Source organism: Scyliorhinus canicula, chromosome 1, assembly GCF_902713615.1.
Source record: "Scyliorhinus canicula chromosome 1, sScyCan1.1, whole genome shotgun sequence".
Classification (NCBI taxonomy): Eukaryota; Metazoa; Chordata; class Chondrichthyes; order Carcharhiniformes; family Scyliorhinidae; genus Scyliorhinus; species Scyliorhinus canicula.
In genome coordinates this window covers 309,583,871-309,595,349 of record NC_052146.1, presented here as the reverse complement: position 1 = coordinate 309,595,349, position 11,479 = coordinate 309,583,871, and the positions used below count along the sequence as shown (strand labels likewise).

Below are 11,479 nucleotides of genomic sequence, written 5' to 3'. Positions count from 1 at the left end.
GCGCCCACCGAGAAACACACGGCTGGGAACAGCGCGCCCCACTGAGAAACACACGGCTGGGAACAGCGCGCCCACCGAGAAACACACGGCTGGGAACAGCGCGCCCACCGAGAAACACACGGCTGGGAACAGCGCCACCGAGAACACACGGCTGGGAACAGCGCGCCACCGAGAAACACACGGCTGGGAACAGCGCGCCCACTGAGAAACACACGGCTGGGAACAAGCGCGCCCACCGAGAAACACACGGCTGGGAACAGCGCGCCCACCGAGAAACACACGGCTGGGAACAGCGCGCCCACCGAGAAACACACGGCTGGGGAAACGTAGAATCAGCCCAGACTGTAACATTAGCACCTGTTAATAACTTGTTGATATTTTTCTCTTAAAGGTGCGAATGCTCCAGTCCTTATCCAGTCCCCGAGTGTGGAACGTGTCACAGAGGGTCAGACTGCACGGTTACAGTGCACCATGCGGAACGCCGCAGTGACACACACCGATGTTCACTGGAACCGGGAGCTGCCAGGGAAAGATATGGAGAGGGTTTTAACACATGATATAAAGAACAACACACAACGGAGTCCAGGTTTCACTGAGCGTTTTCATCCTTCCCGAGACACGTCCAATAAAACCTTCATCCTGACAATCAGCAACGTGCAGCCCAGTGACACTGCCGTCTATTACTGCTCCGTGTGGGGAGATATCAGTGGGAATGGATCACAGCTGAGTGTAACCAGTAAGTACAGTTTCCATGATTCTCATTAAACTTCACACCACGTGTTCTATCTTGCCGTTCTGAGAAGTCTGAGAAATTTTCACACTTTTTGGGACACAAAGCAGGCTCCTTGATACAGGTGATGGTGTCTCTCACTCGCTGGCCTGAGATCCAGGGAGAGGCTCATGTTGCTTCCTTTGTGAAGGATCAGGCACATACATAGTCAGCAATGGGCCTTCCACATGACCATGGTAGCTGAGACAGGCAGCTGCACATTGCAAACACCAGTCAAACCAGGGCCCACAACAAACTCAGGCTGAGGGACTCACGTCAAAGGTGATTGTGGGGGGGTTTGGGGTCATAGGTTGAGATTGTGGGAAGAGGGGTTAGCAACCTGGACATGGTGGTAGCTCTTCACAGGCACCCCACCCTCTTCCTGATGTCATATCAACCACTACTTGACAATGAGGAACTCCCCTAGGACACCATTAGAAACACAAAGTGGGTTAGTTTTTATCCACATGCAGAGTCCCCCTCCTGATACTGGTGGTGGAATGCGGCCTTCAAATGGGTATTGCTGTCAATTTAAGGATTTTGTTTGACGGTAGCGAAGTGTCCTAGGAAGGGTGCTCTTTCAGAGGGTCGGTGCACACTGGATGGGCTGAATGAAAGTTGCCACCCAGGTTGAGAGGGTTGTTAAGAAGGCGTACAGTGTGTTAGTTTTTATTATAGAGGGTGTGATGATATGATCTGCATACTCGTCTGCCATTGGGCCAGAACGTCGGCTTACCATTGGCCCTGGTCGGTCATGTGCCTCTCGACCGATTGGCCAAGAGGCTGAGTTAACCACGCCTCTATCAACGAGGTATAAATGCTCAGAAGCCTGACGATCGTCCCTTTCCACTGTAGACGATTGCCAGGCTGTGTTCTAGTTAATTAAAGCCTGACATTGGTAAATCACTCGCCTCACGTGCAATCGATGGTGCATCAATTTAATTAACTACAACTTTGAAGATGGAGTTCCGCATGAAGCCCGAATGCCTCCGCATCAGCCCGCAAACTCCGAACTCTACAGAACTTTTCAAACTCTGGCTGACTTGCCTCGAAGGGTTCCTGGCATCTACAACCACCCCCCCCCCACCGGGGCACAGAAGCTGCACGTCCTCCACTCCAGCGTGGGTATTGACGCTTACTCAATAATCGAAGACGAAACAGATTATAATGACGCTATACAAAAGCTAAAAGGACAATTCATCAAACCGATCAACAGGGTATTCGCTCGACATCTGCTGGCCACCAGAAAGCAGGTCCCCGGTGAGTCTCTAGACCAATACGCCCGGGCCCTCTGTGCCCTGGGGAGAGGTTGCGCCTGTGAAGCGGTGTCCGCGACAGAGCACATGGAGCTACTCGTCAGAGACGCTTACGTGGCTGGGATGCTGTCTCTCGTGATCCGCCAGCGGATGCTGGAAAGAGACAAACTCAGTTTAACGGAGACGCTGACTCTCTCCGCCTCCCTGGAGGTCGCAGATCAAAGCGCTCGCACCTATGACCCTGGCCAGGCCGCCTCCTGGCACGCTTCCCACCAGCTACCCACCGCTCCCGGCCTCCCTCAGGCTTGTGCCGCGGGGCGCCCCGATAAATCCGCGGGGCCCCGCTGCTACTTTTGTGGGTACGCTAAGCACCCTCGCTCGCGCTGCCCAGCCCGCTCCGCCCTCTGTAAGAGCTGCGGGAAGAAGGGCCACTACTCCACGGTCTGCCAGGCCAAAACGCTGGCAGCAGCGTTTCTGGAAGCTGCACAGCACTCTCCCCCCCTCCCCCAGGCCTCTGCAAACGGCCTGTGTGCCTCCCTCTCTCCTCCAGGGCCCCTCCAGCCGCTCCCGACTCGCGCCCCGCCGGCCGACATGCGCACCTCCAGGCCTCTGCCTGCCCGCCGCGCACGTTTCTCCCCCCCGCCCCCGGGCCCCGGCGCCCGACCAGCTCGCCTCTCCGGGCCCCCCTGGTCCCTGCCTGCCCGCAGCGGCCCTGCTTTTTCCGCTCCCGGACCCCGGCTCCCCCCACCCCCGAGCCCCGGCGCCCGACCGGCTCGCCTCTCCGGGCCCCCCCGGTCCCTGCCTGCCCGCAGCGCGACTTGGCTCCCCCCGCCCCCTGCCCCCCGCACCCGGCCCGCGAGCCTTACCTCCTCCCACAGCTGATGCACCTAGCCGGCGTCCTGGAGCCGGCCTGCGCGCCTCTCCGCTCACAGCGCCGGCAACGCTAGCTCCGCCTCCAGCGGCCACGAGGGCTTCCTGGTCGCCGCCATCTTGGGGTGCCGACCCCACGTGCGGGTCCTGGGCGCCGCCATCTTGGGGAACAGACCTCACCAGGGGATCCTGGCCACCGGCTTCCACATCTGCCACGCAAGGTCGCTCCAGCATGGAATCGGACAGCGACAACGGAGTTTCTCCACGGCTCGCAGCCGTTCAACTCGACCAGTCTCATCCACGCACGCTCGCCAAAACGACTACGCTGATCCACCTCAACGGCCACAAGACGGACTGCCTGCTGGACTCCGGGAGCACGGAAAGCTTCATTCACCCTGACACGGTAAGACGCTGCGCGCTCCCTGTCCATCCCGTAACACGCAAAATCGGTTTAGCCTCAGGTTCGCACTCCGTCCACATCACCGGGTGCTGCATCGCGGACCTCACGGTCCAAGGGAAGGTTTTTAAAAATGATAAATTCCTTGTCCTCCCTGACCTTTGCGCACCGGCACTCCTAGGACTGGACTTCCAGTGCAACCTGCAGAGCTTGACTTTTCAATTCGGCGGCCCTATACCCCCCCTCACTGTCTGCAGCCTCGCGTCCCTCAAAGTAGACCCCCCCTCCCTGTTTGCTAACCTCACCCCCGATTGCAAACCCGTCGCCACACGGAGCAGACGGTACAGCGCCCAGGACCGATCCTTCATCAGGTCCGAGGTCCAGAGGTTGCTGACGGAAGGGGTCATCGAGGCCAGCAACAGTCCCTGGCGAGCCCAAGTGCTGGTGGTCCGGACGGGGGAGAAAAACCGGATGGTCATCGATTATAGCCAAACCATCAATTGGTTTACGCAACTGGACGCGTATCCTCTCCCCCGTATCTCTACCATGGTAAACGAGATCGCGAGATACAAGGTCTTCTCAACTGTGGACCTTAAGTCCGCTTACCACCAGCTCCCCATCCGCGCGAGTGACCGACTGTACACCGCGTTCGAGGCTGACGGGCGCCTCTACCACTTCCTTAGGGTTCCGTTTGGTGTCACGAATGGGGTCTCGGTCTTCCAACGGGAGATGGACCGAATGGTCGACAAGTACGGATTACAGGCTACCTTCCCGTACCTTGATAATGTCACCATCTGCGGCCACGACCAGCAGGACCATGACGCCAACCTCCAGAAATACCTCCAAACCGCAAAACTCCTTAACCTCACGTACAATAAGAATAAATGCGTGTTCAGCACCGACCGCCTAGCCATCCTCGGCTACGTAGTGCGTAACGGAGTGATAGGCCCCGATCCCGAACGCATGCGCCCCCTGATGGAACTCCCTCTCCCCAATACCCCCAAATCACTCAAACGCTGCCTGGGGTTTTTCGCATACTACGCCCAATGGGTTCCCAACTACGCGGACAAGGCCCGTCCCCTCATGCAAACCACGACCTTCCCGCCGTCGACGGAGGCCTGTCAGGCCTTTAGCCGCATCAAAGCGGACATCGCAAAGGCCACGATGCGTGCCATCGACAAGGCCCTCCCCTTCCAGGTCGAGAGCGACGCATCTGAAGTAGCTCTGGCGGCCACCCTGAACCAAGCGGGCAGACCCGTGGCCTTCTTCTCCAGAACCCTCCAGGCTTCCGAACTCCGCCACCCCGCTGTGGAAAAGGAAGCCCAGGCCATAGTCGAAGCCGTGCGACATTGGAGGCACTATTTGGCCGGCAGGAGGTTTACCCTCCTCACAGACCAACGGTCAGTAGCCTTCATGTTTGATAATGCACAAAGGGGCAAGATCAAAAATGACAAGATTTTACGGTGGCGGATCGAGTTGTCCACGTACAACTATGATATCTTGTATCGTCCTGGGAAGCTCAATGAGCCTCCTGATGCCCTGTCCCGCGGTACCTGCGCCAGCGCGCAGATAGACCGCCTCCGCTCCCTCCACGCGGACCTCTGCCATCCAGGGGTGACCCGCCTATACCACTTCATTAAGGCCCGCAACCTGCCCTACTCTATCGAGGAAGTCAGGACAGTAACCCGTGACTGCCACATCTGCGCCGAGTGCAAACCGCACTTCTACCGCCCCGAGCGCGCACACCTGATCAAAGCATCCCGCCCCTTTGAACGTCTCAGCATTGACTTCAAGGGGCCCCTTCCCTCTAACAACCGCAACATTTACTTCCTGGCGGTTGTCGACGAACACTCCCGCTTCCCCTTTGCCATTCCCTGTCCCGACATGACCACATCGACCGTCATTAAGGCCCTCCTCTCCATCTTCTCACTGTTCGGCTACCCCGCGTACATTCACAGCGACCGGGGGTCCTCATTTATGAGCGACGAGCTGCGTCAATTCCTGCTTGACAGGTGCATCGCCTCTAGCAGGACGACCAGCTATAACCCTCGGGGTAACGGACAGGTCGAGCGGGAGAATGGTACCATCTGGAAGACCACACTACTGGCCCTCCGGTCCAGAGATCTCCCTATTTCCCGATGGCAAGAGGTGCTCCCCGATGCACTGCACTCTATCCGCTCACTCCTCTGTACTGCAACTAATCAGACACCTCATGAACGTCTTCTTGTTTTCCCCAGGAAGTCGTCCTCCGGATCCCCTCTCCCGACGTGGCTGGTCACCCCCGGACCCATCTTGCTCCGGAAGCATGTGCGGGTGCACAAGTCCGACCCGTTAGTGGAGCATGTCCAGTTACTCCACGCTAACCCGCAGTACGCGTATGTGGAGCACCCCGACGGTCGGCAGGACACGGTCTCCCTCCAGGACCTGGCACCCGCCGGCGTGCAGCCCCCCCCCACCACAGACCCCCCCCTCCCCTTTTTCACCCCAGCACCCCACTCAGCTTCCCCATCCCTCATCCATGGCGTCTCCGCGGCCAGCTCAGGTGACGGAGACTACTCGAAGTCTATCGCTCCCGGACTCCAGGACATCAGCAGGACCATCAGCCGATCCGACGACACCTCCTCCACTACGGCGCTCGGCCAGGACGTCAAGGACCACCAAACGACTGATCGAATCCCTCTAGAGTTCTACAGCCCCATGGACTTTCCTTTTTGTAAATATTGTTATGTCTGGGCCAGTGGTAAGCCCCCAAATTCGATAAGGGTACGGAGAGAAAATTATTCTCCCGACGGCTACTCATATCATCAGTTCTTCCCCCCCTCCCACGGGTCTCGTTCACACCCCCCCCCCCCCCCCCCCCCCCGCCTTCCTTCTCCGTAAGGGGTGAATGTGATGATATGATCTGCATACTCGTCTGCCATTGGGCCAGAACGTCGGTTTACCATTGGCCCTGGTCGGTCATGTGCCTCTCGACCGATTGGCCGAGAGGCTGAGTTAACCACGCCTCTATCAACGAGGTATAAATGCTCAGAAGCCTGACGATCGTCCCTTTCCACTGTAGACGATCGCCAGGCTGTGTTCTAGTTAATTAAAGCCTGACATTGGTAAATCACTCGCCTCACGTGCAATCGATGGTGCATCGATGGTACAATTGAGTTTCGGAGCCATGAGGTCATGTTGCAGTTGTAGAAAACTCTGGTGCGGCCGCATTTGGAGTATTGTGTGCAGTTCTGGTCGCCACATTATAGGAAGGACGTGGAAGCTTTGGAAAGGGTACAGAGCAGATTTACAAGAATGTTGCCTGGTATGGAGGGAAGATCATATGAGGAAAGGCTGAGGGACTTGAGGCTGTTTTCGTTAGAGAGAAGAAGGTTAAGAGGTGACTTAATTGAGGCATACAAGATGATCAGAGGATTAGATAGGGTGGACATCGAGAGCCTTTTTCCTCGGATGGTGATGTCCAGCACGAGGGGACATAGCTTTAAATTGAGGGGAGATAGATATAGGACAGATGTCAGAGGTAGATTCTTTACTCAGAGAGTAGTAAGGGCGTGGAATGCCCTGCCTGCAACAGTAGTGGACTCGCCAACACTAAACACATTCAAATGGTCATTGGATAGGCATATGGACGATAAGGGAATAGTGTAGAGGGACTTTAGAAGGGTTTCACAGGACGGCGTAACATCGTGGGCCGAAGGGCCTGTACTGCACTGCAATGTTCTATGTTCTATGCAGTGATTCTGTGGTTATTTTAACAACTTTGAGTACCCCATTCATTTTTTCCAATTAAGGGCCAATTTGACATGGCCAATCCACCTACGCTGCACATCTTTGGGTTGTGGGGTGAAACCCACGCAAACATGGGGAGAATGTGCAAACTCCATACAGACAGTGACCCAAAGCTGGGATCGAACCTGGGACCTCGGTGCCTTGAGGCACCAACGATTCTATGATTAACTACCAGAGCTACTTTGTAAATGCAGATACTCTTTTAAGTTCTGAATATTGTTTCTCCAAAGGTGCAGCTGCCCCAGTGGTTATCCAGTCTCCTGTCACAGAACCTATCAGACAGGGTCAGAGTGCACGGTTACAGTGCATCCTGCGGAACGCCGCTGTAACACACACTGATGTTCATTGGTACCGACAACAACCAGGTTACATCGAATGGATTTTAACACATGAGATAATGAACAACACACGATGGGGTCCTGGCTTCTCCCAGCGTTTCCAGCCTTCTCGAGACACGTCCAATAACAGCTTCATTCTGACAATCAGCAACATTCAGCCCAGTGACGCTGCCGTCTACTATTGTGAAGTGAGGGGAGATATCGATTGGAGTGGAACCCAGCTCACTGTAATGAGTAAGGACAAGTTACATTATCCAACTTCACAGACTCGAGCACATAATCTAGTGCAGGACATACTGATCGATGGATTTCTAACTGCCAATGATATTGAGGGTTATGGGAATAGTGAAGGAAAATGGTGCTGAGGTCAACACTCAGCCATGGCCCAGTTGAATAATGCAGAGGGCTGGAGGGGCTGAATGGCCTACTCCTGCTGCTCTGCTCTGACAAAGGGAATTGCCCACAATGTCCATACAGAGTGAGTTAGAGTGAACAGTGCCTATTGTTCACGGTGACTCATCAACTTAATCGGCCAGAATTTTCTCACGGTGGGGGGAGCAACTCACAGATTGACCCCCCCCCATCAGATAATTCAATGATATATGAGGTCACTGTGTCCCACATTTCCGGTTACTGGGAACAAACGCCCCTTCCTGTTTTCCTCCACCTCCACCAGTCAGGATTCAACCTGAAACCAAGAAACTATTTATTAAACTGAGGATTCAACATCCAAATTTCCTATTTCCTGCATCCAGCACTCAAATTTGACCATCTGTGACGTGATCATAAAATGATGTGCCTGCCGTATATAGTCCACATCTCTGAGTCACACAGGAGGGTGGGTATGAAATGAGAAAATGAAATGAAATGAAAATTGCTTTTTGTCACAAATAGGCTTCAAATGGGCTGTGAAAAGCCCCTAGTCGCCACATTCCAGCGCCTGTTCAGGGAGGCTGGTACGGGAATTGAACCCACGCTTCTTGGCTGCTTGTCTGCTTTACAAGCCAGCTATTTAGCCCTGTGCTAAACCAGCCCCTATCACTGCGTATCACTGCTGCGGCGTAGACCATGGGCTTGGTGCTGGCTTTAAAGACTCTCTTCAAAAACTTCAAACATTCTCTTCCTCAGGCTCAAGGAGGCTGCACTGGCTCACTGATGCTGATGTTGAGGCAATGGTAAAGACAGGAAAGATTTTGACATTTTGCAAAAGTTACGTTCAAAGGAATGCTGAAAAGACTGGAATTGAAGATGAAAGGGAAAGGGATATGTGAGGAGAGCTGTTGAACTGGTTGGGGATTGGCTGTTGGGGGAAGATCCCTTGGAAACAGCTCTGGGCTGGGAGTAGGTGATGTTTGAATCAACCATCCAGTCAGTCTGGAAATGTATTGGACTGTGAAAAGCAGTGTCTGAAGTTCTTGGATTTCCACATTTGAGTGAAACGTGGTTTGAGAGATCATGTGGGGTACTTTTAGTAAAGTTACAGCAGTTATGCCTTGGTTAATATTAACTGCATTGATGTTTAAACATATATTATGGAGTGTTGCCTGGAAGAATTTTATTTATGAGTGTGATCAATTAGGGAGTCTTTGGGGCAACATATTGTGAAATCAAGTTTAACTATGTAATTGTAATTGTGTATGTTTAAATTTTCTTTTCTTCTCAATAAATCTTTGAGGATTAAATTTAAAAACTCCAAAATCGCCACCGAACTGCTTACTGCTGAGACTTTTGGTAAAGAATGATACCAGAGAACCGGGCTCTTTCCATTGGAATGAAATTACAAAGAAAGATCCACATTTTTATAAGCAAGAATTTTACACTCCCCCTCCCCCCAACCAGTAAGGTATCTCCCCCCCCCCCCCCCCCCCCCCCCCAGCCCACACTCCCACCGCTCCCCCTTTTCATAGAATTTACAGTGCAGTAGGAGGCCATTCAGCCCATCGAGTCTGCACTGGCTCTTGGAAAGAGCACCCTAACCGAGGTCAACACCTCCACCCCATCCCCATAACCCAGTAACCCCACCCAACACTAAGTGTGTGTTTTGAACACTTAGGGCAATTTATCATGGCCAATCCACCTAACCCGCACATCTTTGGACTGTGGGAGAAAACCGGAGCACCCGGAGGAAACCCACGCACACATGGGGAGGATGTGCAGGCTCCGCACAGGCAGTGACCCAAGCCAGAATCGAATCTGGGACCCTGGAGCTGTGAAGCAATTGTGCTATCCACAATGCTACCGTGCTGCCCTTTTCTGGGAACACTGCTGCTTACCATCAATGCAGTTCCTGGAACATTGTCTCAGGCACAGTGCTGCAGTACCTCTTACAGCCACTGCGGCGCTGTGCGTGGAGGGACTGGGACTTCTTTCCAAATGCGGACCAGAGTTAATTTGAGCGGGAAATGGCAGCGGTGCCATCGGGTCATCCCCGCCGACTCTCCAGATGATGAGCAGGGAACTCTCACAATACAGAAAATCCAGGCCAGAGGGACCTTTACTGACCAGTTGTCCCAATGTGCTTTACAACCAATTAAACCCTTTGTAAAGCTTGGGGCTTATTTAAATGTAGTAAATGTATTGACCAATTTGTGCACAGCAAGCTCCCTAAATAATAATGTGATAAAGGCCCGATAATCTTTTCTTTGTCTTGTTGAAGAATGAATATCACAATTCAGAATAGTTTGTCTCAATTTGCTTCACCAAAATGATTGATAATTCGGAACAATTCTATCAGAGGATGTTCAGACGAGACTTTAAACCAAGTCCCTGTCCGCTCTCTCTGGGAGATGCAGGAGGCCCCATGACAGTAGCTTAAGGAAGAGGAGGAGAGTTCACCCCAGTCAGTAAATCGAGGGAATGAAACTAAACACAAAACCTATCACATCAGCTCCCTTTCAGCCTGGCACGCTGCCTATCACACCCAACATTGGCAATGACCTGAATCAACGCAATTACTCTGAACTTTCGTCCCAATCCCACTCACATTTCAGTCACTTTTTTGAATGGGTTAATTCTCTTTTGAGGGTTTTCCATTAATCTATAAATCTCTACATTCTTCCTTGTTAATTTTGCAATCACAATCTTTTAGACAAACTCCATCTTCCTAACTGATGTGTCATTGACATTTCCTCTTCCAATATAGAGAACTTTATCTTCATTTCAGTCCCCATTGCTCTGCGTTTCCTCATTTCAACTCCTCCGTGTTTAGAAACAAACTTCATCTTGTTTACACGGATCGCCTGGTCACATTAGTGATGTCAGTCACACGATGCACACCACCTATCCAAAAGTCACTCCCCTACAGTGTAATGTTGGTGTGGACGGAGGAGGATACAGAACAGAACCCACTAGGTAACTGTTGGTGGTTTTCTTTCTATCTGTGGAACTTTGCTGCACTGTTGCCAAGACAGCCAGAATGGCCAGAATGGCCAGTGTGTGATATAAGATTGGCCTGCCACATTATCAATAAATCAAATTGATCTGTTTTTGAACTCACATTGTTATTCCAGGTGCCCAACAGATACAAATATCTGCTCAGTCTGAATTCCACCTGCTTTCATTTCTCTACTTTACCATTTCAAATGTCACCGACTGACGAGAATGGAATCCCGTCTTTTAACCGTAAACATGTGATTTCCTTTCACAGACATGGATGCCGCTGGGAAGATGGAGCTTGTCTGGATCATTCTGGGAGCTCTTTCGGGATTTACTGGAATTAGTTTACTCACTGGATTCACACTGTTTCGGAAAAAACAATCCCGTAAGTTTGACAGAATAATTCCGTTTCTCTTGATTATTGTGGATAGTTTTGTTTGTTTGTTTATGGGATGTGGGCATTGTTGGCAAGAGCAGCATTCATTGCCAATCCCTAATTTCCCTTGCGAGCATTTAACAGTCAACCCCATTGCTGAGGATCTGGTGTTACAATCCCGGACCAGACAAAAACAGTGGATGAGATACGGACAGAAACACCAATATTTTATCTTAATTTGGTAAAATTGTGAGGAAATGACACCTCACACCAGGGGTGATTTGGGGAAAAATAGGGATATGGTATATT

At 52.4% G+C, this 11,479-nt stretch overlaps 1 protein-coding gene across 1 annotated transcript in view; it reads left to right on the top strand.

Annotated features, from left to right (window-relative positions):
- Positions 1-10,962, top strand: part of LOC119965474 (polymeric immunoglobulin receptor-like) — a 610,457-nt gene extending 599,495 nt beyond the window's left edge. The window contains exons 4-7 of the mRNA XM_038796338.1: positions 392-736; positions 7,312-7,653; positions 8,548-8,686; positions 10,929-10,962. Coding sequence (XP_038652266.1) covers positions 392-736; positions 7,312-7,653; positions 8,548-8,686; positions 10,929-10,962 — 860 coding nt within the window. The remainder of the gene's footprint in view (positions 1-391; positions 737-7,311; positions 7,654-8,547; positions 8,687-10,928) is intronic.
- Positions 10,963-11,479: the final 517 nt, after the last annotated feature.